Here is a 26,731-nt window from a genome sequence, read left to right on the forward strand (position 1 = left end):
CATTCCGAGGAGTAGCGCGAACGCAACGGTCGTGGCCCGTGATGTTCAGCTGCGTGCCACAAACGGGACAACATGAATAACGACGACTCGCTGGACTGACTGACTCATAGGTCCTTGGAAAGGACCTTGTGTCGCTGGCCGGCTTCTAGGTGTGCTGGAAGACAGGACGCAAAACACGCGCCAAGAGGGGCGACACCACGCCACTGTCAGCAGCGAATTCGATAGCGCTCAGTGACCGCCGACGGCGCGTGGGAACAGGCATGACAGGCAGGCTTTGACAGGGTCATCCAAGGGGCACACAAGCTTTTTCCCTGGATGGCCCCGGCGGGCCTAGGTCCGCAAGAAGCATGGGTGAAGCCCAGGGGTGGGTGACCTTGCGTTATGACCACAAGAGAGACCTGATTTGTATTTTGAATTCAATGCGTCCATTGTCCCTCTGTTGCTTGCCTGCTGAAGGCGAGTATCAGATTGGGACAACGTCTAAGGTAACCAGTCATTGCGTTGCCGACATGAAGAAAGACAAATGCAGACAAGTTGCTCCCAAGTGAGTACTAGACAGTCCCAACGATCGGACAGCCAAGGTCGTGAGAACCAATATCGCGCGAGAATCTTTCCTTCCACGTGTGGAGCTCCTTGCCCAGGGGCCATCGTTGGTTAGTGGTGCTGCTGCTGCGTTCACACGCCTGCAGCTGTCGGGCGAAGCATGCAAATGAGGGCAGATGCATCGCTGCGGGGGATGGGGATGGGCATGTTTTGCCAATATACTTGTAAGTAATAAGGAGCTGCTGCAGAATCCAGACCACGCCAGCCCACATTCGCGCTGGATAGCCGATGCACCAATGGGCTTCATTGACAACGTGAGGAGGGGACATGGCGATGCGCCGTCGTCCTATTACGGTCGGAGCGCTCGATTAGCATGGTTGCAAGGTACCTTACCTCGGCTGTGTGGACTAGGGGAGACACACACACACACACCACTAGCAATCAAGCTTAAACCGAGCCGTGATGTTCCGAAACGAGGGCACAATGCTGAAATGTCACGTCGGAGCACGGCTGGCAGCACGGCTGAAACGGGAGCGGTTTCCTCTGAAGGATGGTTTGATCATGACACGGCGGACAGGAATATCCCAGCAGAAGCTTGGATGTGTTCAGAGTCATGACCAAGGCTCTCTCGATATCCTTTTGCTGAGAAGAAAAGACGCGAGCTGAGACACAGTGACGGGAACAGACAGATTGGCCACAAAAGGATAAGAGGACTTCTCTCTGCGATGACAGGTGGAGGAGGCTAGCCTGGCCTGGGATGGCTGAGGGCAGACAAGCTTCATCTGGCCTGCCAGTCTCAATCTGCAATGATTCAGGGGTAACAACATGGGCTCCATGATTCGGAAAACCTGAACCTATCAAAAGTCCTCCTCCCACACCAGGCCCACGCCAGGCGGCACGCTTATCAGCGTCAAGACCAGGGAGCAGCAGTCGATCAAGGCACTGGCGTAGCATCTCAACCTCCCATCCCACCCCCCTTTTATCTGTATCGTGGCTGAGATTTGGACAATCTGGCAGCTCGGGGCGACTTCTGACCACTCAGTGGGTTCGTGGTGCGCTCATAATGACCTGGTCCGAGCGAATCGTGGTGCCAGAATAAGGTAGGTCTCTCTAGGTGCCGTGGCTTTTGACCTTGGAAGATCTACGTTCCTGGTTACTTCGGCTGAAACATAATATCCACTTTGATCAGCGCCGCTCATCTCCCTTGGCGGATGGCGATTGTGTGTGTGCGTCTTGTTTGACCCTGTGAGCCTCACCCTGCTCGGTCGTTTCCTGCTTAACCCCAAGGTTTGCGTCCGGAATGCTGTGACGCTTAGTTTTCTACCGTCCTCAAACGTCTTCAGCCACGGCCGCCGGACTTGGCCAACGTTCTTCACCTTCATTCTTGTCCTGTGCCTTTTCAACCACACTCTCTCATATGCTTTCTTGAACCCGTCTGTTCCTTTGCCTGTCTCTTCTTACCATTACTGTGCTTTGCTCGCCTCGAGCCGCCACACTTTCGCTCGCGACCACAGTCACTAGCCTCCATCGCTGAAGGCATACCCGGGGTCCTCAGCGCGACACGTTGGACCACCTGTCGGCATCACGATTCTTGCTTGTCGCCTTCATCAGCAGCCCAGCTCGGGTATACATTCTACATACTCGTCTCTTCCGCCATGTTGTCTCTCACGCTACGCTCTGTCCGGGGCGCCATCAATCACATTTCCACCAGATCACTGTCACCATCCTACACACCACTGGCGCTGTCGCCTTCGCAAGATTCATCAACTTCCTCGCCAATCGCCTCGTCCAATGGCGAAGCCGACTTCGACTCCCTGCCCGCTCAGGGAACCGCACGATCGACAGCCTACAACCGACTGTTGGCCTTTCTGTTTTTCCTGTTGCCATCTTTCATCCAGAGCCGCATCCGCCCTGGTGCCTTCAAGCCTCGACGAATGCACCCAACATCGTGGCTCGACGGGCTTCGTGGTGTAGCCTCGCTTATTGTTTTCTTCTTCCACTTCACCGACGACACCCACAAGGGTCTCCTCATGTCCTACGGCGTACAACGTGATGGCGACAAAGCCGCCTCTTCTCCCCTGCAGCTGCCCTTTCTCCGCGTCATCTTCGCCGGCAAACCGATGGTCCATATCTTCTTCGTCATCTCGGGCTTCGTTCTCGCCTACAAGCCGCTGCGTCAGATTCGCGCACGTCAGTTCGACAGCCTTCAAAAGACACTCGCTAGCAGTGTCTTCCGTCGAGGCTTCCGCCTCTTCCTGCCAACCCTCGTTTCGACCTTTATCATCATGTTCCTTCGCTACTACGGTTGGATCCCCCGCAAAGCAAAGGGTTCTCTTTACGAGCAGTTTGACCAGTGGCAGCACGAGGTGATCAAGATTCTCGGATTCATTTGGCAGTGGGACTCGTCCAGGACCCCAGACTACGACTCGCACCTCTGGACCATCCCCATCGAAATGTCCTTTTCCATGTTCCTCTTCGTCGTCGTCACTGGCCTGAGCCACGTCAAGACGTATGTTCGCCTCGCCGCCGTCGTCGGTCTCGGTGCCTTCTGCCTACGCCACGGCCACTATGCCGGCTGGGAGTTCATGGCTGGTGTCGTACTCGCCGAGGTCCAGCTCATCCAGGACGCCCACAAGGAGCGCAAGGCCGCTCTCGAACAAAACAAGGAGGCCGCCTACATCGAGTCCAGCGTCGGCACTGCCGGCCTCTCCGACTCGACGGCCGACGGCTCGCGCCGCCGGAGCGTCGCCAAGCTCATCTTCCAGGGCTTCCTTATCGTCAACCTCATCTTCGCCCTCTACGTCGCCGGCTGGCCGCGCGAAAAGTGGGAGGAGACGCCCGCCATCGACTTTTTGCTGCAGCACACCCCCGAGCCCTACCGCAGCCGCGGCCAGTCGTGGCCCATCTTCATCTGGTACGCCATCGGCGCCGTGCAGATCGTCCTGGCCCTGCAGCAAATCGAGCCCCTGCGCCGCGTCTTCAACACCAAGCCCGCCCAGTACCTCGCCGACGTCAGCTACTCGCTCTACATCTGCCACGGCCCCGTCATGAAGGTCCTCCACCACCGCCTGATGCCCTACCTCTGGGAGCCCGTTGGCGGCATCCAGGGCGCTGACATGGGCGGCCGCTTCCTCGTCTGGTTCTTCGGGCTGACCATCATGGCGATTCCCGTGTTCTGGGTGAGCGACATCTTTCTCCGGGTCGTCGACAACAAGTGCGTCGAGTTTGCAAGGTGGATCGAGAAGAAGTGTGTTGTAGACGAGTAGACTGGCAGAGCATGACAAACAGAGTCGGACGGACATTCTTTTTGCTAGATTTCCATTGGCGTTAGCGAGACCTTTGCCCAGCTGGCCGCTGGAGCTTATGATACCTCTTTTTTTCATCTGCGGTTGATCTTCACTCGCTGACGGCGCATGTGTTGTCTTGTTAAACATTGTGTAACCTCGATCTTCTTCTCCCTACGTCATGTCTGATGGATTCCGGCCACCTATGCCGTGCCACGCCAACCGGTTTATGGCACATGACTGCTGACCCTGTAGTTATAGGGCAAAAAGCTAACTGAACGAGTGACACTGCGCACACTCACAGGGCCTTGGCTTGGGAGTCTAGCCGCCGTGAGAGACAGAATGGTGGTCGAGCTTGGCCGAGACTGATCGGTTGTTGTACCTGGCCTGAAGGCGAGTTCAAGAGTTGCATTTCAGGCGCAAGCATACAATCATCTCAACAGCTTCGCCGTCAAATTTGTCCCTGTCGAGAGCTTGGGGCCGTCAAGCTTGAACAGAGGCATGTGCGCTTTGGTTAGGGCGCAAGACTTGGGGCCAGTGCGACTGGGTGACACCAGGCGCAGGTTCTAGTTCAGATTGCGAACACCCCGACAAAGCTGTTCTTGCGTTCCTACATGCCTTGCATGGCTGTACAACGGGGTTCAATGGTCTTTCACGACCCGTAGATTGTCTCATGGGCACGTAAATGTACTATTCATTCGGTGAAGCTATCTTGTCCAGGTGTTGATCTCGTCCGATGATTGCGCCTACGAAGCAGCAAGCCAGCAAGCATCAAAAGACGGGAAAGGGAACCGGTATGACCTGTCACCCTTACTGGGTGCCGCTCGGCTCCCTCCACTGGTAGCTGTTGCTCTGCACGCGACCAAAGTTGGGCGTCCCGTTCGAATTGGCAGTCAGAGGCTGAACCATGGTGTTGCGGTTGTTGTCACAGGCGCCGTTCGAGTTCGTAGTGGCATGGAAAGCCGTCCACGTCTCCTTGCCATCAGGGCTCATGAAGAAGCTGTTGTGGCCAGTGCCATAGTTGCCGTTGGCGCTGGAGAGGACGCAGCCGCTGCTCTTCTTCCAGGCAGCACGGTTCATGGGGTCAGTCCGGCCATCCCACTCCAGCGTCGCCACGCAATACTGAGGCGTCCAGCAGTAGTTGGCAGAGTAGGCGATGTAGGTCTTGCCCCCGAAGTACAGAGCATTCTGGCCCTCCTGGACGGGTACCTCACTTCTCTCCCACGACTGGTCCGGCTGCGAGATGATGCTGAGTGGGCCGGTCAATGAGATGAAGTTGCTGCCAAGACGACGAATGCAGGTCGACTGGTTGGGCACACCAGTCATACAGGAGTAGACAAAGTAGTTGCCCCAATCGTTGAAACGAAGAATGGTGCCGTCGATGCCCCAATCGGTAGTGAGTTGAGCTCCGTAGGACCATGAATCCCAGGGCGTGGCGCCGCCTGGTTACGACCGAGTTAGCATACGCAGAGTAACACCACAACACTCTGAAAAACCTTCCCGACTAAGACGTGGGACCGCTGGCCACCCAGATTAGTGCTTCCACTCTGTCCCGCCGTGTAGTAGATGTACCACCGATTCCCGAGATAGTGTAGCTCTGGAGCCCAAACGTTGCAGCACCTGTTTGGGTTCGTATCGGTGTAGATGGTTCGCTTCGGGGCGGTTTTGAGCCCTTCAATGGTGCGAGCACGACTGAGCTTGAGGTCGGTCCACTCGGTGGCGATGAGATAGTAGTATCCGCCAGTCCAAGTGACCTGTGGATCAGCACCGCCGGGGGCCCTGATGGGGTTGGTAAAGGCATTACCAGAGCCGGCCACGGCAAGGAGCCCGCATGCGTATCTGAGAATCGTGGAAACGAACATGATGTGCTGGGCTGTAAGAGCACGAGCAAGAGCGTTGGGTCGCACAATCTTCCATTTGCAACGGCCAATTTGGGTTCACTAAATAGTTGTAAGCTCCGCCTGGTGACTTGACTACCTTTTCCAAGGTGCATGGATCTTGCAAAAAGCCTCCGTGTTGCAACTTCGTGACTTCACATCCATGGATCGCCAAAGACTATTCGCGGAAGCCGCGCGGTGATGTTGACGACCCAGGCTAATCCATGTCCGAAGCGGAAGTAAGCCACCGAGTTTGCCATGGCTCTCATGTTAATCTGGATGGATGCGCTCCAATCCGATGGAAGTAACCGCGGCTTACAGAGACTACAAGTGGAGCGGGTCAAAGTCAACGCTTTTTGGTTTCTCTTAGATGCAACGCCTATCAATAGCGATTGATAGATACATCACGCGCAAACTCGGCAGCCGCTTGATAGGTGCGGCACGGAGCGTACCTCGCATGCCGGTCTCTGGGGTATCACACGAGGTATTTCCCCGTATTTGCCCTTCGTTGGTGTGGCGAGAACTGATGGCGAGGCTTGGATGGTTGGAATCCGGGGTGCATGCCCAAATTTGGATTGCGCAGCATGAGCAGGTCGACAGCGCAGGTAGGGTTTGTGTTTCAAGTCTCCCGAGCTCTTGTCCTGCAATCAGCCCTGGGATAAATCGCCGCACGCCTTGGCAGTTTTGCGTGGTTGCGGGAAGGCCATAAGAACAATCGCATTAATTCCAAAAACCTCCGCTGACCGCCATCAATCTCCCTCTGGTCCTCCAATTTCGGAGTGATCGCTACAGGGGGTCAATGACGACATTAACGCTGGCTTCTTTTCTTGAGGTCTCGTGTGCCCAACCATCGTAACTTTCCGCCACAGCACCGAAAGCCAGTTGAGAGTTTTCCAGAATAAACCTCACGGACGTTTCAGGGCCCTTGGTCACTGAGGATCGGACCGCAACCCAAGCCATGTGGCATCCCGATCAAGCCGGCCCAGCGGAGCTATAGTTTAGGAATCTATGCTTGTTTGCACCAGTGAGGTGCACTCGTTTCCTCCACGACACACGATAGGAGATATAGCGCCACGACACGTCAACTTCTTGTACAGGGATAGCTGTGATTTGAAGGAAGAATTGACTCCGTTGAGCAGCAGAGAAGGGAAAATGAGTGGCAGACATCTCTAATACCAGCAAGAAGCGCTCGGTACCCTTGACAGCCGAGTGCCGAAGTCCACTTGGCAATTACTCCGAGGGGCGCTAGGACAGAAAGGAAGCGGGGTGTTCCCGCGACTGTTGATACCAAGGCACAGGGGCATACGTGGACTGGGACGGACGATGGCTAGGTCGTTGGACGAATGCCGGAAGAGTTCTTGACCAAGCAAGGGGTCAGCAGGGCAAGCCTTATAAAGAGAAAGGCAGCAGTTTGGCAACGCTGCTGGTGAGCTCGATGATGCTCTCGCACCGCCACCACCTTTTACTTCATCCCCAAGCCTTCCCTTCCAATTTCAAGATGGTGTCACTCCGGCAACTTGCCGTCAGCGGCATGCTGGCCATGTCCACGATGGCTCACACACTTGTCCCGAGACAGAATGTAAACCCAGGACATGTCACTGGCGACCTTTTTATCCACGACCCTACGGTTGTCAAGACTCCCGGCGGAACATACCTGGCTGCCTACACCGGCGACAACGTCCAGCTGAAGACGTCTAGCGACCGCACCAACTGGCGCGACGCCGGCCCGGCATTTCCCAACGGCGCACCGTGGACGACCACTTACACCAAGGGGGGAAAGAACCTCTGGGCTCCGGATATTTCCTACCATGACGGAAAGTACTTGATGTACTACTCCGCCTCGAGCTTCGGGTCCAGCCGCTCGGCCATCTTCCTCGCCACAAGCACTACAGGGCTGTCTGGCTCGTGGACCAACCAGGGCCTCGTCATTGAGTCTTTCGACAACAGCAACTACAACGCCATCGATGGCAACCTCATTGTCGACGCGTCCGGCAAGTGGTGGCTCTCCTTTGGATCCTTCTGGTCCGGCATCAAGATTGTGGCACTCGACCCCAAGACAGGCAAGCGTTCCAACAACGCGATCACTTCCATTGCCTCCCGTCCTGATAACGGAGGTGCTGTCGAGGCGCCCTTCATCGTCCGCAGAGGCAATTACTACTACCTATGGGTGTCCTTCGACAGGTGCTGCCAGGGTGCCGCCAGCACCTACCGCATCATGGTCGGCCGGTCCACGAGTGTGACCGGGCCTTACGTCGACAAGAGCGGCAAGCAGATGATGCAGGGTGGCGGCACGGAGATGATGTCGAGCCACGGGTTCGTCCACGGTCCGGGCCACAACGCTGTTTTTTCCGACGGTGATGGCGATGTGCTGGTCTACCACTACTACAACAACGCAGGAACTGCGCAGCTCGGCATCAACCTCATTCGTTACGACAGTAGTGGCTGGCCGGTCATCTACTGAGTGATTGATGAACGAAGGTCGATGAAGATGATGTGTTGGAAACAAAATACGAGTCTCATGAGTGGGGCTTTTGGACATGTCGGCCCATATACTAGCCCAGTAAATACTTTTTCTTCTCTCAATATATTTTGCCCTTGATCTTCACTTTTGATCATTATTCACCTACGTTCCCCATATTGTAGCGGAGGTTTCATGCTGTGTCATCGGGAAGATCTCAGGGACGTCGCCAGTCCGAATGAATCCTTTCACCTAGACTTATAGCAAGGAAATAGTGAGGATATGAAGTGCTGGCGTTGACGCATGGCAGTATTGCCAGTCCACGCGAACAATGCTGAGGCCATGGACGGAAGATGCGTGGTTTCTGACGGCCGATATGTTTATTCCCGTGCGTCGACAGTACAATGTCACGGATCCCGGTAGCTGTTAGGTGACGAGATCGCAAAGAGAATAGATGAAATCAGCCATAATCACATTGCGGGGGAGTCCGATGGATGTCTGCTGTCTGCCTTCAATTACAACCACGTGCTGCTAAGGTTTCAGATAAAAATCGTCGGTCGAGATCTGGGGACTGTGGGGTTTACTGAAGAATAGACATCGGTACGCCTGATACTGTGCTTCATCCATGCCCTTCTTCTGTTCGTAGCGCAAACCTCGCCGTATACTGCCATGCACACTTCTGACTGACAGCGATGTTCAGCATCATAACGTACTTCAGGGCTCCAATTAAAGCAGGCATTTCGAAAAGTTATTCTGAGTTGAGGTGTACGGACTAATGCCTCACTTCCTGGGGAGGGCAGCAAAGAACGAGGCATTTCCATTACAGCGACGGTTCAGGGGCCGACGTGCTGGTCCAGGCTCAAGGCCTACGAAGTTCCCATACCCAGCCAACCAGACACGCAGTGAACAAGGACATCCAACCAGGCCGCATCAAAACCTCGCCCAACCACCAAAAAGAGCAAAATGTAACCAGCATTGGGACAACAGAGCAGGTGGTTCAAAACAAGAACCAAACATCCAAAAACATACAACATCAGGGATTCGCTGGTGGTCACCCACCCAACTACTAGTCCGACCCTTACTGGCTTATCTATGGGAGAGCGGACGGGATCCCGAGTTCTCCAGTAGGTATGGTCGTATGTGGTGGAATAAGCACGGTCTGCGTTCTATGATCACACTATTCTTTTGCCGATGGAGGCACAAGATACAGTGGCAGAGTGACCATCCTACTCAGGGAAATGGTGGGTGCAGTTCAGATCGTAATTACTTGTTACCTACGTATCATAATTGACGCTACATTTGGCTTGGCCCTGTCGAATACGATGTTGTGTCCTCTGTATTAGGAAACTTGACGGTAAATATGAGGGGGTTGTTGATCCTTACCTGAATGCGCTGCACAATAGTTGGAGCATACAGATGCCGCTCACAATAACTGCGTACGAGTTACGTCGACCTGGGTGGTTCAGTTAAGGGACGAGACGGGGTGGACTTGTCTGAGCTACAACATATACGTCTTGAATTTGGAAAAGTGTTCATGTTGTCCCTTTTTTCAAGCAAGGTAACAGGCGTGCAATGCGCAAAAATCTTGGTGAAGGAATAGAACCGTGGCTGTGCTTGCGGAACACCCTGGACTTGTATTTGACCTCAAATTCCGATGTCTCGCCGTTGGGAGCCAAAGACCATGCCTTTACGCGGAAGTCAGATGGTGTACGCGCATTGCGAGCACACCAATCACTCCGCCGCCTGGAATCGAACTTGTACCATCCGTCCTCTAGACCATCCATTGACGTTGCACCAAGTCTCGAGCTCATGGCTCCGGGTAAGCAGACGTTGCCTTTACGCGGTTTTGCAACCAATCCCATGAGCCGTTACACTTCTGAGTGGATACTGTCTGCCACACGCAGTCTTTCATAACGCATGCATGATTGCCTGCATCCCAAGTATCGACAACCATGCTATGAGTCAAATGTAGTTCGACTGGGAACCATGTCAGTTGCTTGTCAATCTCAGAAAATATTCAGGTATAAAAGATAGCAATATCCAACTCTTCCCTTGATAGCGTCAACAAGGACAGACATCTCTCCTCACAGCTTCCGAACCTCCATCATGCACGTCACCAAATCCCTTACTACCTTGCTCGCTCTGAGCACGGGCGCCCTCTCCTACAAGATCCGCATCTTCTCGAGCCGCGACTGCTCAGCCGGCGGCGGCGCTGCGCAGGAGATCAATGTGGAAGACAACACGTGCAGATGGAACGACAACCTGCATGTCAACGCGAGATCCTTCCGCGTGCTGGCCTACGGAGCCGGGCGCCAGAGGGCCGAGTTCTACGACTCTGGCTGTTTCCCCGGTACCAGCGCCGTCATTCAGACGTTCTGGGCTGATGGTGGCAGCGACCAGTTTAAGAAGGACAGGTGTATCAACCTGTCGCGCGTGGCGCGTGCTTATGGTTCTTGGTCCCGTTGAAGATGCTTGATCAACGGCTCAAGCTTCATATCTTCTGAAAGTCGGAAGCACACGTATGAGCCTCCCCACGTTGAGTGCATCTAGGGATATACCTGACACGTCTCCAGCAAAGATGATGAAGTCAGTCTGCACGGCCGGATTGAGGTATTGACAAATCCAACATCAGACAATATCGATCATGGTATTCGGTGCTGTGAGTTCAGGTTGGTATCAAGGATCTAAACCACAAAGTCAATAGTACAATCACTTCGATCATTTTTTCAGCCCAGTCACTAGAGTGTTTGTAAAGACAAAGAACTGGACTTAAATCACAGGCCAGAACGTCTCTAATGTCTAGCTCCAAAACGACCTCGGCCAATATACGTGGTGTATGCTCGCTGAATCATAAGCAAATTCATGCAAATACCATGCCCTCTAGTCGAATCCACCCCACTCCTCCTCTCCGTCATCCTCAAGCGCGTCGCTACTCCCACTCTCGCTTTCCTCCGCGTAGTCGTGGTCATCGCTCTCGTCCTCTTTCGGGTCATCAAAGGCGACGACCTCTCCTGTGGCCTTCTCCACGGGCATCCCCGTAACATCCCTGATAATGACGCCATCCTCGTCCCTCAGATACGGCCCATCGTCGCTCTCGAGCAACGGCCCAACGCGCTCGAACGCCGCAACGAAGAAACCCATGACGCCCCTGCCATCGCCCTCATGCGCTCGTATACAGGCCTGGGCAACCTTCTCATCGCCGCCAGCAGCCTCGACGTCGCCTCGGACAGGCCACTCCCGCATACCGCTGACCTGCGCCTCCCGCGGCAGGATGCGCCAGCCCGCCTGCTTGGCCACGGCCGACTGCAGCGCCTTGACGACGACGTGCTCGTTCTCCTCGGCGTGCACGGAGCAGGTAGAGTACGTGATGCGCCTGGCGGCGGGGAACTTCATGGCGTGCAGCAGCAGCGTGAGCTGGAACCCGGACAGCGCGTCGAGCCTCTTCTGCAGGTCCTGCTCCGACGCCAGCTCGGTCGTGTTGCCGTCGTCGTCGACGAGCACCGCCTTGGCCTGCGTCTCGTCCGTCTCCTGCCTCTTGCGCTTCTTGCCCTCCGCGGCGGCGGCGGCGGCGGGTGACGGTCTCGCCGACCCCTTCGCGGGGCCGGCGGCGGCGGGGCCCTCGGGCAGGTGAAGCCTGGGCATGCTGTCGCGGCCGACGATGCCGCTGCCGGAGCAGCTGGGGTCGAGCAGCAGGGCGCCGACGTTGGCGTAGAGGGCGGCCTTGGGGTCGACGCCCGTAAAGTCCTGGCCCATGCCTATCCTGGTCATCTTGTGGCTGCCGGCCGTCTTGACCATCTTTTCGAGCGTCAGGGCGCGCTTGTCGTTCCTCTCAAAGGCGAATATGGTCTGCTTGGCGGCGCCTTGCGCGGGTGCGTGGGCCTTGATGATGGCGGCGAGGTGCGTCGTCTTGTTCCCGGGGGCGGCGCACGAGTCGATGACGTCGCCGTCCTCGGCGCGCGGGTCGAGGAGGTAGGCCGGGAAGCACGACGCCTTGTCCTGCAGGATGATCTCGCCGTCGCGGTAGGCTTGCGTCTTGGTGAGATCGAGGCCGGGGGAGACGGCGACGAGGTTGGGCACGTGCTCGTCGAGGTAGAGGGAGCGGCTCGCCATGGTGGAGGCGGCGACGTCGGCGATGGACATGACGCGGGTGAAGTCCTTGAAGGTCGTGGACAGCTGCGTCTCGAGGTCGGTGCGCACGGCGTTGATTCGAACCCAGCGGGGGTGGCGGCCCTCGGGGTCGGCGGCGAGGTTGATGTCGGCGCGTAGGGCCTCGAGAGTCGGCGCCTTGCGACGCAGGCGTGCGCGCGTCATTTCGGACGTCAGGCGGGCCTTGTGGCGATCAATGGCAGAGCGGAGGCCGTGCGTCTGCGGCAGGGCGATGCCAGACTTGGCCAGGAGAAAGTCATGGACAAGCAGCAGAGCTAGGATGGGAGTGAGCTGGGAAATACCATTAGTATGGCTTGCTCTGGTGAGGGGTTTGGGTCGTGTATACCTTGCGCTCATGGCGCAGCAGGTCGGTCTTCTCGATGACCTCCTTGAGGACCTCGCTCCACTTGCACGTCTCTGTTGCGAGGGCATAGACCTGTGCTGGGGGCGACTTGAGGCCCTTCTTGGCGAAGATGCGTGACCTAAGGCTGCCACCACTTGTGGATGGTGCCGAGAGGATCTCGGCCGTCTCGTGGTACAGAGACATGATTTTGGCCTTGGGTGGATAGTTTCAGGGAATGAGGATGTCACCTCATCGTGGGAATAGGCTTGACGTGATCGTGATGCCGGCGGGAAGAATCAGACTCGATCGATGAATGAAGTCGGGTTTCGAGATGACATCTTCAAATGTGGGTCTTGATGTCGGCGAGGTGCAGAAGTTTTCCGACCAGCCGTCCGCAGCTGCCCCACCTGATCTGGTCCCCAGCCCCTTGTGAAACCCCAGCGAACAGCTCCCGATCGAGCGCTGCAAACCACTGACGGTTTAGCGGACCAGCGCTTACGAGCCCGCTGAAGTGCCCTGGACAATCCGCCCGAATGGAGGGGGACAGACATCGTGTATAGCGCAACGGTAGCAACAAACCAAAGACAGATGTGCTGTTGCATTGAATTGGCCGGCCATAGGCTACGTACCCAGGCTAAGGAACCATGTAAGATCACACATATTCCAATGCTGTGCTATTGGTTTACAGCCCGTCACGAGAAAACTAGTGCAAGCACTGACCGGAAGCCCGCCTGTTCATCTCAGTGCGATCGAGTAGTCCTGATCTGCTACAGCTGCCGTGAGGTTGGCGTCCCATGCTTTTTTGTACAAGTACCAAAAGAGAGCGGGAAAAACGGCGGACGAGTAGCTAGAAAGCTTCTTCGATAGACACATTTTCCCCAGGTGATAGGCCTTCCTGGCTTTCAGTGTCATTGTGAATAGATAGGCCCCTGCCCATGATATCAAACATCATGCTCCGCGAAGCACAGTATCAGACTGGCATACTGACCCAGGAACCCAAGCCTGCTGCTGGTGCCCACAGTGGCGTCGTGGTGCGGTGCAACCCAAACCGTGTCGCAGGACGGCCGCCGGCTGGCACGACATTTGCGACAACACGACACAACCTTAAATCAACACCTCGTCACACAAAACACTGCGCATCTGACATGAGCAACTACAAATCAAGAAGAGACGTCATGACTGGAATCAGTTCGATTCATCTATGAGCCCGCAGTGGGGCGAGCAAAGGGTATAGCCATCCAAGGGCCTCTGCCTTCCCTTTTCCCGATCCGTGTACCCAAGAAAAAGTCCCTCCCGAATACTTGAACATCCAACAAATGGCATCAAGTTGTTTACCATCAGACACGACCATAGCAGGCCCGTCAAGGCAAAAGAATTGAACAAGAAAAAAGGAAAAGAAAATGGTAATCCAAAGCAAAATGGTGTGGGTGCCAAAGAACTGGTATGTGGTGCGTTGCTTTGTCTGTCCGTCAAGGAATGGCTTCCCCAAGTTTTATGCTTGCTCGTATGTGCTTTGGTCATGACCGTCGTCACTGCGCAGAGGGGATCGAACCAGGACGACGGGGAGGATCACGTTGATCTCCCCGTCACCATCGTCCGGGGTATGTTTCCCTTCGACTCAAAAATAACTCCTCTGCGCACCCTAGAAATGTCAAAAGAAGAAAACCGTGAGACCGCGCGAGTCAAGGGACTCGCAGAGGTTACGCGAAACGCTTCTAGTGGCGCAGCCTGCGGTGGCGGTAGACATGGTTGTGCACGTGACGGCGCTTCTGCTGGCCATGGGCGGGCTGGGGCGTAGGCTCATAGTTGATGACCTCGGTGGCCGTGGCCACCACGGTGACGGTCTCCCAGACAGTCTTGGTGGTCTTGGAACAAGACGAAGAGGACACTGGCTTCACATCCTCGACGGGAGCTTCGAGCACGGGGGTGGGCGTGGGCTCTGGTGTCTCGACAGGCTTCTGAGCACCGGCCTCGGGAACGGACGAGAATACAGGCGTGGGAGCGGCCTCCTCCTTGACCTCGGCCTCGGGAACGTGCTGATAAGGTAGATGGGTAGCAGCAGCCTCAGTCGTGGGCTCAGTCTTGGCAGTGGTGGCAGCGGCGGTGGTAGGCTTGGCACCAGAGTCGGGCTTGGGGGCGTCGTAGCCCGTGCCGTCACCGTTCTTGGTTCCGTAGCTCCAGCCCTCAAGGGGACGATCACCAGGAAGAACACTGAGGACGCCAGTGACAATCTCATCGACGGTGGCGACACCCTTGCAGCCATTGTTGTCGTTAACCTGGACGCCGGGGCAAGAGTGAAGACCTTCGTGGCCGGCATTGCAGTTGTCAATGACGTTTTGGAGGACATCCTCGTCCCAGGCGGCGAGGAAGTCGGCGTGGGAGCTGAAGCCAGTCACATCACCGTTGGAGAGAACAAAGGGTTGCGAGCCCTGGCCTCCGGTCCAGCGGTCGGCGAACTTGGGAGTATCCCAGTAGATTTCGTAGAACATGTGAGGAACGTGAATCCAACCCTCAGGGCAGTTCTTCTTGCCGTTCACATCGGTGGGATAGGCCATGTTGGTCTTGTAAGAGGTGAGGCCCTCCTCGGGGTTGTAGCAAGAGGGCATGTGGATGTCGGCGCGAAGAGGAGAATACCGGCCATCACAGTTGACGTCAGGGAAACCAGTTCCCGTGCCGTGGTCAACGGGATTCCTCTGGCCGGCGGTCGAGCCATCCGAGTTGACTGGCCACGATGGAGGGCTCTCCTGGTCGCCGGCACGGGGGCAAGTCCACATGGCAGCCTGAATAGGACCATTGCTGGGATCAAGGTTGAGCTTGCCATTCGTCTGAGGAGCGACACGGGTGCTGGCGTCGCCGCCAACAATTTGAAGGCCCTGAGGGAAGGCCTTGATGTCATCATCGGTCTTTTCGAAGCTGGAGCCAGTCAGTGCTGTTCACAGCGAAATACTGTACTAGATCCACAGAAAAGCTTACAAGTAGTAAACGTTGACATAGTTGATATCAACGGGTTCGAAAGTATCTTTGCCTTCGTCGTGGAAGTAGAGCCAGGGGAACCAGTACGCGCTCTTGTCGTCGAGAGCCTTGGCGCTGGTGCACTCGGACTTGGCCAGAGACTCGCCAGTCGAGTCCTTGTCAAAGTTGTTGCCGCCGACTGCGCCGTGGACGTGCTGGGCTAGAGCGTTAGGAGAGACGATGGGATCGATACGGCCTTGCAGGTTTTCCTTTCCGTTGAACCGAAGGACTGCAAAGGCACCTGGGTGAGAGGCGGCGGCTGTGCAGACGACGGCCGCGAGAGCAGCGGCTGAGTACTTCATGGTAGTGAAGGGTTGTGTTGTTCGTAGGCTTGAACCAGGTGATAAGCAAAGGTTTGAGGTAAATGTTTTTGTTGTAGCTGAGCTGGCTGCTGTTGAGTGCTGATACCGGATGAGCACCTCAAATGAATGGAAAACCGGCCACTTCTGTAGACTTGAGGTCTGAGATGACGACCTGAGGGTAAATGAAGGTTGAAGTAGCAAACGAGTCACGAAGGAGGGACTTGTCTGGTAGATGTTGTTCGAAGGAATGAATGTGAGGTAGTGCTCAGCAGGCTCAGCAAGCTTCGAGGGGCTGGAAGGAGTGAAAAGGTGTCTGTGAAGAAAGAACAGGCGGCAAAGATGCCAAAAAAAAGCAAGAGACAAGAGAAGGTTGCAAGGTGTGAGGTCAGGGCAAGGGGGGGCTGTAGGATCGTCGAAGGGGCGGGGGGCTGTGAAATATATGGCGTGGAGTCGCTGGATGGGGGCGTGGGCCACCGTCTGGTATGGCAGACCCCACGGCCAAGACCAGGGGGGTCAAGGGCCCAAAGGCTGGCCTTTCGCGCCTGTCCGTGACCTCATCCACCACCGGGAGGCTTGAGAGTGTCTCGACAGCAGGGGTTGCATGGGCCCTGTCCAAACTGACGGACGCCCGAGGGGGAAACGGTAGGCCACCGTCCCGTGCGTCGAAAGCCAGGGAGAACCCCGAAGCCGCCCAACGAAGACGAAGATGTCTGACGACGTCAGAACAACATGGTGACATCGGGGAGAATGAGCATCCTCGCCATCCTTGGCCTTCTTTATTGAGACCGATCCCGCTTGGAATCGACAATAGCGAGAGCTCGATTCTTCGCCTGTTGTTCCTGTGAAGATTGTCCTGGCCGTTGTTTGTTCAAGGGACAAAGCAATGCATCCCTCCAGGGACAAGCCAGTGGTAGAACTAACAGCGCCGACGATGAGGGAACCATTGTCATCAAGGGGATCAAGAAACAGAGCAGTTGGTACACTGCAGGGCATCAGCAGCCGTCAACGGAACGGGTACATAGTACACCACTTTGGCTGTGACAAGTGGCTTTCCTTAGGGCCTGGCGAAAGGGTGTGCAGCTACACGTCTCCTCAGCGCTGTACCTGCATCCTTCAGTGAATCATGCTGCGGTCGTGATTGGGTCCTGTCAAGTTTTTCTGCGTGTCCAACCGTTGAAATGCTGTGCGTGGCACCACCCAACCAACGGCACGGGGAGACGCCAGGCCACTTGGCTCAAGGCACGGCCTTGCAACCATTTTTTTTTTCTGCTTTTCTCTTTCTTTTTGTTGATGCCCTGAGTCTTCAAGCTTCAGAGATGCGAGTCGGGTCAGTCCGCCGGGGCCTGTGATGAGAGTTAAAGCACCGAAATTGAAGGGACAGGCGAGACAGCCATGGCCAACCTGGCAAAGCCCCTGCCATCATCGCACCAGGGCTGGCGCAAGCTCAGGCAAATTGCCCCAAATGTCCGTCCAGGCAACCAACCGAGCCAACCGGCGACAGCCCCGGGGCCTGGTCTGCGCTGGGAAACGGACCAGGTTGTTGGGGCGTGGCCAAACGTCCGATGATCGTGAGATTTGAGGCTCCGCGAATGGTCGATCAATCGAGGTCTGGAGTGGTAGGATCAGCCACGACACCGTACTCTGTTGTCTCGTCACAAACGGCATCTTTGGTCAAATCGACAAGCGAACAAACACAGGGTCGGGATGAATGGGACAATCGGGTCTCTGGAATGCTGTCAGGTGTTGCAGAAGAAAAGAGAGGTCTCTGGTACGTGCTGCGCGTTGCCCACGCCCGTGCCTGGCAGCAGCGCCCGAGACCAGTGACGTGGAAAGAGTTGGCGGGCGGCTCTTCACTTGCGCCTTCCAACGGGATGCTAGAAGCCCCCACTTGGGCTCAGGGGGCCAAGGGGGCGGTTAGGCTTGGCGGGTCCTGGAATGGGGATCGCCCCCCCAAAGCACGCCGTCAGCCCCCAGTTCCTGGATTTGCCTGGGCCTTGGAACTAGAGAGCCGTCGTGCTCACCATCGGCTGGGAGGGACAGGTCGACGAAATACAGCTGGCCATTTGCTTCGACAAGTGAGAGGCAGGTCGCACGTGCTGCTGGGCGCCGCCGTGTTAAAGCATGTGGAAAGCCATGCCACGGAATGGGTGCTCTTCCTCTTTCCACAGAACAGCGCCACAGCTCGGAGAAACCGTTTCAAACGGATGGGACATCCCAAGACAAAAGACAATAAGACGGTAGGCAGTGCAGTCGAACCAGAGAGCGACGCGCCGTCTGTTCGTCCCATTCCTCTCCCTTCCCGGCTGACAACGTTTCGCCTGATTTTCGTGGCAGTTGCCGCTGACGGACAAGGACGTTCGTCTGAAGCAGGGATATCCTGACACTGCCAGAAAACCATATCGAGATGCAGGAAACAAAATCACGCGCGCCAGTTCGATTACCTACTCCGTCCCGCGCTGCCATCCCGCCTCCAGATTTTTGGTCTCCTCCACTGCCAACGCATTGCTACCTACATGAGTCGGGGCAACATTGACAGTTGGCAGTCAAACGATAGGAGCAGACGGAAGCCACACCTGAATTCACATGCGACTTGAACGGCACTCGGCGTAAGGGTCACTCGTCAACAAAAAAAAAATGGCAAAGACGGAAAGGACGAGGCAAAGCAAGGTCTGAACAGGGCAAGAGCAATTCATTCACCCTTTGTCAGTTACATTCGGTCTGCAGTTCTTGGCAAGTCGGCAGGACCAAAGGGAAGCCAACAACGAAGGCAGGGGCAGAATCGTGAAACGCGCTAGAGATGTGTACCTTGCATCGCCCCTGCAGCAGACATCCCAGACCTCCTCCCCTTTAAATCAATTTAGCTCCAGCTCATCGGCGTACCTCATGACCCTATTGGCTGCTTCTTCCACCACAGCTCGGAAGGACTGCCTGCTGGGCCCCGGATCGCCAGAGATGGCAGTGGCAAGGCGGCACCTGGGAGAGGGCAAGGGCAACAGGGTGACTGGACCCGGTAGGAAGGAGGGAGAGAGGGTTGGAAGGTCCAAGAGCTCGACCAGACGAAACCTGACATCGATTACCTCCCTGACCTTCACACCCTCTCAACTAGGAAGCAAGTAAGCAATCAAGCAATCAAGGGTCTTTCATCGACTGACTTGGTCCCCTCCATAAGATGAGAGGACTGTTGGCGCCGGTCCCGTTGAGACGACGGTCGCGCGCCAGCGAACGCACACGTTGACGGGAGCGCCAACCAAGCGCCTGCTCATCGACGGGACATGAGGAGACCAGACGAGCCCGACAGCGACACCAGGCAGACCACGACACACAATGGCCTTGTTCGAGTCAACCTCTCCACCTGCCATCTGGCGCTGGACCCAAATGCCACGCACACTGGCCGCCGCCGTTCCAGACCGTGGCAATGGCATCGGCAATGCCATTAGCATTTGCCAACAGCCCTCACTCAGCCACGCGCTGGTCGTCGCACAATCCACCGCCAAGAATGCCCCGTCATTCCAACGCGCGACCGGCTAAGTTTTCTCATCCGACCTTCTGTCATCCCCGACCTCGATCCATCTCGTGTGCTACTGGACCCTGGACGTCAAGTGTGTGCGCGCCAATTTTTCCAAAGGGACTTTCCGCCCAGGCCACCGTTTCGTTTCAGTGGTCGGCGTGGCTACCTTCGCCCTGACGCACCAGAGCCTACCGCCCCCCTTCTCATTTCCCGAATCCTCGGGCGGCGGTTCCTCACCCACACAGAGCACCGGGCTGCTCATTTCGTTTCTCTCCGTTAATCGACAGTGCATTGCATGATTAGCCCGCCCGGGATTTGCAGTGCCGGCCATGCCTAAATTTTAGGCTCGTGTTGAAGTGCGGCCTTCTTTGACAGGAGGGGTACCACATGAAGAGACCTCATCTAACTTCGAGACAAACAGCAAAGAGACAAACCACAAAGAGACAAAGTCGAGGACCAAAGACGATAGATCGCAACAGATTGAGTCACTGAAGCACCAGCCCGACACCAGATGATGATCCCTCTCCCGGTCGACGTGGACCCTTCTTCTCGCGCGCGCCAAGTACCGTCGAGTGACGCCCAACATGCGCGCTTCGGGGCTTACGTCGTGAAACACAACGACCGTATTCTCCGATGCAGCGCGCCGGCGATGCGGCCGCATTTTTGGGTCGCGGATAGCCGCTGAGGCAGCGACCGACATGGAAGTCCGTCACCGCTCATCTAGAGTCGGGTCCCCAGGCCACCGGCCGTTGTTTCTTCTTCGGATGTTTTTGTCGTGGCATGATTGATCGGGTGTGACTGCGCTGTCAGTGCAGCATGGCTGCAGATGTCGGCCTACAAATGCAGTGCAGGGAGGAACATGTGACGAGGCCATGGAGCTGGCAGAGGCTTGGCTGCTGAAGTCCAGCTGATACTCGGTTTGTTGAGGTTTCTGGTGGTTGACATGTCATGACTTGATTTGCTTACAGTCGTGACAGAACCAAAACGCCTTGAACAGGCATGTCCAGCTGGTTTCAGTTGATCTTCGGGCTTGCGGCTAGCCCAAAGGAACATATCTGAACGTGAATACCACTAGATCATATCGCATTTCCTGTTGCTTGACTGGAGGCTCGCTCGGTTTAGACAAGTCTGGAGCAATACCCATGGCTATGGTGCTAAAAAGAAACCAGTGGTGCTTACGCCGTTCTGTCACCTTTCAGACAGCATGTGGAAGACTGTCAACCCAACGCAACTCTCACAAGAATCTACTCAACCAACAATTGCAGGTGTTGGATCATACCATGGTTCACCTCGTCACCACCAGGCAGCTGACTCACCACCACTGTTGGCTTCTCCAAGGTGAGCTCAACAAACCGCTCGCCTTCGGTTCCGTTCCTCCACGACACCCTAGCCACGTTCTCGCCGCCAATGGCCACGGCAGCGTCGATCCTCTCACTCAGCCGTACCCGCGGCTTGAAGAGTACCTTCGCGCAGCCCGGCGCAAGCGGTCGGACACCCGCCACCTCGGTGCAGAACTCGTACAGCGGGACACTGCCCCAGGCATGACAATCAGACCGCTGCCGCACGTCGTCCTCTTCCCAGGTCGTCAGGTTCGCGGCGAGCATCTTCCGCCACGGCGCCCACACGCGCCCGTAGTACGTCTCATACGCTTCGTCGCCCGCCAGTGAAAAGGCCCGCAGGGCGTAGAACTGCATCATGTAGGAACACTTGGAGAACCTTGTGTCCGCAAAAGATTCTTGCAGAATTCGAGCGTTGTCATGCTCGTCCGCAGCCCCCGACAGTACGGCGAAGACTTGGCAGTGTTGCGAGTATGCCAGCTCGTCGGCGACGTCGGCGGTCGAGTCAGTGAAAAAGCGGCCGTCGTAGCAGTGCTTTCGGACTGCCTTTGTGAGGCTCTCGGCCCGGGCCTCGTACTCTGTTGCGTTGCCCGGCCTGCCAACGTCACGGAGGAGGCTCGCTGCGTGTCGTAGCACGAGGGCATAGAGCATGCTGAAGTAGGTGTGACGGTTCGAGGTGCGGCCGGACGTCGGCACGCCTTTGTCTGGGTGGTCGTCGGTGGCGCCCCAAGTGGTTACCCAGTCGACATACTGCCAGACGTCTTCCGGGAGGCCGCTGACGAGACCTAATTCGTCGACATGGCGGTCGAAGAAGTCGAGGACGCCGTCAATGCGCGGTATGAAACTGCGCGCGTAGGCTGCGTCGCCAAAGTAGAGATGGTGATCGCAGACTTGGAGGATCCATAGTAGAGGGAATGCCGCGATGATTTGCGGTACGTGGGACGGGAAACGAGATTGCGTCAGGCCTTCTGCTGTTACGGACGAGGCAAATGTTGTGATGGCCTGCCGCATGAGTCTGTCGTCGCCGGAGATCAAATAGTGGAACACGCCGACTGCGCGTGTGTCTCCCGAATATCTGGAATCATATCAGTCGAACTTTCCTTACCGCTCAAGTACTGATCACATTGGCTCACTGAAGTTGTTCGTAGAATGGGCAGTCCGAGTATCCGTCGAACATGCAGTTGCGCATGGTTCGTATAGAGACATCCCACATCTGCGCGCCTTGCGGGTCGCTGTGATCGGACCAGCTGCCCTTGACTTCCAATGGGTAATGCGTCTGCGTCGCGTCAAAGGACACAAACTCGACCGCTTCGGGTCCGACGTCCACCTCGAGACGGAAAACGCGGAACGTACGGAACCAAAACGGTTCGTAGGCAACCTGGCTGCCTGCCGAAATGTCCAACACGGCCTCATCGTATGGGCCGATGATTCGGCCAGCCGTTGCATCCAAGCGATCGGCCTTGGTGCGGAAGAATGGGTATGCACGAGGCTCGAGCTCGTATCCTTCCGAGTATGTGACTTTCAGCTTGACTTGAGACCGTGATGCCGCTCTGAACGTCCAGCGTACGAAGGCGGTTGAGTGGACATTGGCCTGCAGCTCAAGCACATGTCGACTTGCCCCCGGCAGAGTCAGTGGATTCGCCCCTGAAAGAGAGCGAGCCCACTCGTCGGCAGAAAGAGTGCTCTCGCAGAAACGAACTGTATTGACCTTAATAGCCTCTTGTGTCGGCATGGGTATCGATCGTGCACGCAGGCGCCAGGGGGCCAGCTCGCCGTTCAGCGTCTTGATGTTGTACGCCTTTGGTGTCGCAAGTGGTCCAAGGTCTTGTGAAGAAGTTCGTTCGTAGATCTGCAAGCATGGCGATCAGCATATTATATGGCTGGTCAATACACCTGCATGAGACTCTTACATGTAAGAAGTTATCATCGATAAGGCCCATTGGAAAGAGAATGCTCTCATCAGTTTGTACCTCCCAGCCCTGGGCCGAGTCGAGCTCGATGGAGTGGTCGCCGGCTTGCACTGATCCCACGACCGTCAAGCCAGGCATCGCAGTTCTTTCAAACGGCATGGCGCCCCGTGACGAGGAGAAACAGCGGAGGACCTCAATCTTGATTTCATTCTCTCCGGCTTGCGCAAACGGCGCAATGTCAATCGTGTCGTAGTACCATATCAACGGGCTCCCTCTCGCGGGCCCTACAGCGACTCGCGTTCCATTTACCGTGATTTTGTAGCGCGTGTCTGCCGAAAGCTGCAGCAAAGATCTGCTGGGCTTGGAGTCCGCGACGAAACGGCGGGTGAAGACTGCTATCCTGCCGACCGTGTTGCTTGTGGAAGAGTCGGCCCAGTCGGGCGACCAGACCCAGTTCGCCTGGAGCTTGTTGACGATCTACAGTTTTTCCGTGGTAAGCCACACTTTGATCAAGTCAAGGAAGCAGTCCGAACTCACAGCCTGTTCTTCCTTCGTTGTCATGGCTGCGTTGGTGGCCAAAGGGAATATGGGGGGTCGCCATCCCGCCTTCGCCGAGCAGACCTGCTACGGCATTTGAACCAAGCAGCCGCGGTGCCAATTGGAGCTCCTGCGACGCCAATAGCTTGCTTCCTCGGGTGAATACCAACCGGCAAGTCACCCCATGATCAAGTGCCTTTGTTTTGTGAGCCTCCTGACGTTGCACGGCGGTGCCGTGTTTCCCGGTGGGGGTACGCGGGGGGCGGACGCACCAGAGTGCCGGAGTGCCGGTGAATGCGGGGAAGGGTCCTCGTCCGGGCATTTTTCAAGCCATGTTCTTCTTATATGTCGGCAATATGATCAGGAAGACGGATTCAACGGATACTGCGGAAAAGACGGAGACCTTTGGGAAGTTGACTTGCTTGTAGCTTTAGAATGACGTTCTTGGCCGAAAGGTACATTCCAGGTCTGTCCTGATGAACCAAACAACAGAAGCACATTGGAAGTTGCCTGATGGCAGTATTAGGTATTGAGAAGACCAAAGTCTACCTTGAGAGTCGCGAATAACGCAGCTAATAGGATTTGAGTTCCGATTCATTTGGCAATTGGCAAATCAGGATGTCCATCCGAAGGACGTGTTGAAAGAACAACAAAAAAGAACGTTTGCATCCACATTTTCTTCACGACAAGCGTGCAAAGTCATTCGTGCTTTGAACCATGATGCTCATGTATGCGTAAAGTCTACTACCAGTATTACATGTACACATATGCTGTTCATTCGGAGATACACGTGTACCATTGTTCGATCAAGTACGATGTATTGAATCATTAGTCATAAATCTCATCATTAAACCTATGACCATCGATCCTGACTAGACGCAAGCCGACCCAGGTACACGGTCCTACAGCCCGCATCCTGGGACCACGTGGCACTTGATCCAAAGTACGTTGACACCTCAGAGGTACACCAGCAAAGCCTCAGAAGCGCCGACGGTAAAAGTAGCCTTACCACCGGATACAGTCGCACTCTCCGAGACTTCGGTACCCTTCACATTGCAGGATCCACCCGTCCAAGTCTGTCCCGCCAGTGTGGGAGACTGACCCCTATCAACCCTGGAAGTGGAGAACGCAGCAGTCAGGCGCTTAGCAGTGACTTTGGACGAACTCAGCCCTGTCAGCGTGTACGTCTGCGTTGTCCGGGTCCCGCTGGTGAAGTAGTCAGAGTTGTAAAGGAGCACCCTGACAGGGGCGTTGTTCTTATAAATGGCATAGGCACCGTAACGGGTGCTGCCATCGTCGAGAGGGGCAATTCTGTCGGCACCTGCCAGAGCCTTGGTGGCCATCATGGCACCGTAGTATGGAGCACCAACGGTGAAGTTACCCCACCAGCAATACTGGCCTTCTTTGCATCAGCCTCGTCGTCCTGCATTCGTTTTAATAACCAGACTTACAGTTTCCAATGGTGCCGTGATGGAAATAGAGAGCCTGGGGATCGAATTGATCAGCGAAATCACAGACTAGTAAAATGTCGGTTGAAACTGACATTTGTTCCCAGAATGGCCGCTTGAATCGCGTAGTCCATCACCCATAGACCTGCACCATATGTCGGGCTGATGCCGCCACCACCTTGGGTCGCTGGGAAAACACGAATCAGTATCGAACAGAACCATCGCCGCTCGAGCAAATTGCCTCACCAGAATTGGTCTCTCCAAAGATATGGGGCTTGCCCTTGGCTTGAGCAGCGGAGATTTCGGCAGCAAACGGCTGGATCTGGGTCTTGATCGCGCTGTGGTCCATCAACTTAGAAAGGTCGGCAGTGCTCTGGGACTGCGGGTAATTGTGGGAACAGTAGTCTTTGACGAAGGAGTTTGCGCTCCCTTCCTGTCCAGTGAGGCCCTTGATGCTCATCGGCGAAGTTCCAAAGTATACACCAGCTGAGAACTGGTCTGAACCGCCGAGAGCACCGCCCACCGCCTTCTGCCAACTGAGTTGAGAAGCGTAATCGGCAGCCGCGTTCCAAGTCTTTCCTCCGGCGATGGGGTCACTGCTGGTAAAGACTGGTGAAAAAAACCAGTCAGCAAGACGGAAACAGAGGCGTCGGTCAAACACTTACAGTTGGGCTCGTTGCCAAGCTCAATGGAGTACAGATTCCTCATTGCTGCCTTCGCAGCTTTAGCTGCCGCAATGGTGTTGGCTTGGTCGTTCAGTCGACGGTTCAGGCCAATGACGACCTTGCCACCATAATCGGCTGCTAGCGAAAAGAACGAGGGTCCATAGGTCAGAGACGCTGGCGCAGCTCCGGCGCTGGCAACCGTGTACGTCACCGCCGCCCTGGATGAGGCATCATAAGTAGCGCGATCCCTATGGCTAAGTCAGCTTTTGGAACCCCTAGACTATATCAAAGACTGCTTACTGGGTGGTTCCGCCGATTCGGATGGGTGGCCAAGTGCCACTCACATCCTTGAGGTTCTGGAGACATTTGATTGTCGAGGCGACATCGTCGAAATAACCGGGCCAAGCGAAGAACTCAAATCTTGAAAGCAAGTAAGTATAGAGCACTCTTGGATGACATTCCAACAGTCGAGGCGACCCACGAGACTCCCACAGGGGCCGCAGCTAGCTGGGGGCTTGCATTCGACGGGACAGTTGATGGCACGGCAAACGTGAGAGCAGACGCGCAACCTAGCTGCCCCAGAACAAGAAGTTTGGACAGGACAGGAGCCATGGCGACAGTTTTGATTCTAGTAATTGTGATGAAGACTGGAGAGGGTGATCGTTAGAGGTCGATCTAGTGATGATGCAGGACGGACCTAGCTACACGGGCTCATGACTCTCATTATATGAGACCAAAGCCCACGCACTTGCCGATCCATGCAGCCAAATAATTGAGTTCACATGGGTGGGCGTGAAGCTTCGACGAAAGGCAATATGGAACAGCCAACTACCACAGCTACCCAATCGTCACCAGCTTGATGATCCGCGCAACGAGCTTCCCCATGGGGTTCAGGCTCCCCGGATCCCCAGACTCGCGTCGGGACATAGTTGCAAAGAAACACGACAGTGATCGCGTGAAAGAGTACCGAGCTCCAAATGAGAAATATGCCACCGCGGCACGTTTTCAGAACGAAGGCACGCGACGCGTGGAAATCGGGCCCTTGATTGAGCTCACATTCGGACAGGTGTCAACGGATAAAGATCACGAGGTAGGATTTTCCTACGGATCTTTACGGATTTGCCAAAATAGCTTTTGTCCTCAGGCCAGATTCTGTATCGAACCTCGCATGTTCAGGGGCCGAATGCCGGCACTGACGGCAGTGACGGCTGAGTCGGCACGAAGCGAGCCAAACAGGGTGCAGGCATCGCGAGAAAAGTTCCTGCACGTAATAATGCCACCAGACAAGCTTTGTTTGGTTAGCGCTAGATGGAAAGGCTAGCTATTGACTGTTTACTGTCAAAGGGTGGGGGAGCAGGCAC

The 26,731-nt window shown here is 55.8% G+C and overlaps 8 protein-coding genes and 1 non-coding gene across 9 annotated transcripts; 3 read left to right on the forward strand and 6 right to left on the reverse strand.

Moving 5' to 3' along the window:
- Positions 1-2,198: 2,198 nt before the first annotated feature.
- On the forward strand, positions 2,199-3,809 carry VDAG_03706 (uncharacterized protein; the record flags this gene model as incomplete). Its single annotated transcript, XM_009653790.1, has 1 exon — positions 2,199-3,809. One exon carries the CDS (start codon positions 2,199-2,201, stop codon positions 3,807-3,809), a length of 1,611 nt encoding a protein of 536 aa, XP_009652085.1.
- An 828-nt stretch (positions 3,810-4,637) lies between these two features.
- Positions 4,638-5,689, reverse strand: VDAG_03707 (alpha-N-arabinofuranosidase; the record flags this gene model as incomplete). The annotated part of the gene is made up of 2 exons (XM_009653791.1): positions 4,638-5,269; positions 5,356-5,689. 2 exons carry the CDS (start codon positions 5,687-5,689, stop codon positions 4,638-4,640), a joined length of 966 nt encoding a protein of 321 aa, XP_009652086.1.
- A 1,513-nt stretch (positions 5,690-7,202) lies between these two features.
- VDAG_03708 (arabinan endo-1,5-alpha-L-arabinosidase A) lies at positions 7,203-8,165 on the forward strand (the record flags this gene model as incomplete). The annotated part of the gene is made up of 1 exon (XM_009653792.1): positions 7,203-8,165. The coding sequence occupies one exon, from the start codon at positions 7,203-7,205 to the stop codon at positions 8,163-8,165; it is 963 nt and encodes a 320-aa protein (XP_009652087.1).
- A 1,019-nt stretch (positions 8,166-9,184) lies between these two features.
- On the reverse strand, positions 9,185-9,300 carry VDAG_20010. The gene has a single exon (XR_692057.1). It is a non-coding gene; the product is annotated as a 5S ribosomal RNA (ribosomal RNA).
- Positions 9,301-10,268: 968 nt separating this feature from the next.
- On the forward strand, positions 10,269-10,628 carry VDAG_03709 (uncharacterized protein; the record flags this gene model as incomplete). The annotated part of the gene is made up of 1 exon (XM_009653793.1): positions 10,269-10,628. The coding sequence occupies one exon, from the start codon at positions 10,269-10,271 to the stop codon at positions 10,626-10,628; it is 360 nt and encodes a 119-aa protein (XP_009652088.1).
- Positions 10,629-11,042: 414 nt separating this feature from the next.
- On the reverse strand, positions 11,043-12,909 carry VDAG_03710 (uncharacterized protein; the record flags this gene model as incomplete). The annotated part of the gene is made up of 2 exons (XM_009653794.1): positions 12,655-12,909; positions 11,043-12,599 (listed from the first exon to the last, which is right to left on the reverse strand). Exons 1-2 carry the CDS (start codon positions 12,853-12,855, stop codon positions 11,043-11,045), a joined length of 1,758 nt encoding a protein of 585 aa, XP_009652089.1. The 5' UTR covers positions 12,856-12,909.
- Positions 12,910-14,366: 1,457 nt separating this feature from the next.
- VDAG_03711 (WSC domain-containing protein) lies at positions 14,367-16,346 on the reverse strand (the record flags this gene model as incomplete). Its single annotated transcript, XM_009653795.1, has 2 exons — positions 15,625-16,346; positions 14,367-15,564 (listed from the first exon to the last, which is right to left on the reverse strand). Exons 1-2 carry the CDS (start codon positions 15,963-15,965, stop codon positions 14,367-14,369), a joined length of 1,539 nt encoding a protein of 512 aa, XP_009652090.1. The 5' UTR covers positions 15,966-16,346.
- A 4,371-nt stretch (positions 16,347-20,717) lies between these two features.
- On the reverse strand, positions 20,718-23,281 carry VDAG_03712 (alpha-L-rhamnosidase; the record flags this gene model as incomplete). The annotated part of the gene is made up of 4 exons (XM_009653796.1): positions 20,718-21,885; positions 21,944-22,659; positions 22,721-23,197; positions 23,258-23,281. 4 exons carry the CDS (start codon positions 23,279-23,281, stop codon positions 20,718-20,720), a joined length of 2,385 nt encoding a protein of 794 aa, XP_009652091.1.
- A 932-nt stretch (positions 23,282-24,213) lies between these two features.
- Positions 24,214-25,982, reverse strand: VDAG_03713 (uncharacterized protein; the record flags this gene model as incomplete). Its single annotated transcript, XM_009653797.1, has 7 exons — positions 24,214-24,656; positions 24,709-24,742; positions 24,801-24,892; positions 24,952-25,314; positions 25,371-25,618; positions 25,671-25,790; positions 25,852-25,982. 7 exons carry the CDS (start codon positions 25,980-25,982, stop codon positions 24,214-24,216), a joined length of 1,431 nt encoding a protein of 476 aa, XP_009652092.1.
- Positions 25,983-26,731: the final 749 nt, after the last annotated feature.

The sequence above is a fragment of the Verticillium dahliae genome, genomic scaffold (genome assembly GCF_000150675.1).
Source record: "Verticillium dahliae VdLs.17 supercont1.6 genomic scaffold, whole genome shotgun sequence".
Lineage (NCBI taxonomy): Eukaryota > Fungi > Ascomycota > Sordariomycetes > Glomerellales > Plectosphaerellaceae > Verticillium > Verticillium dahliae.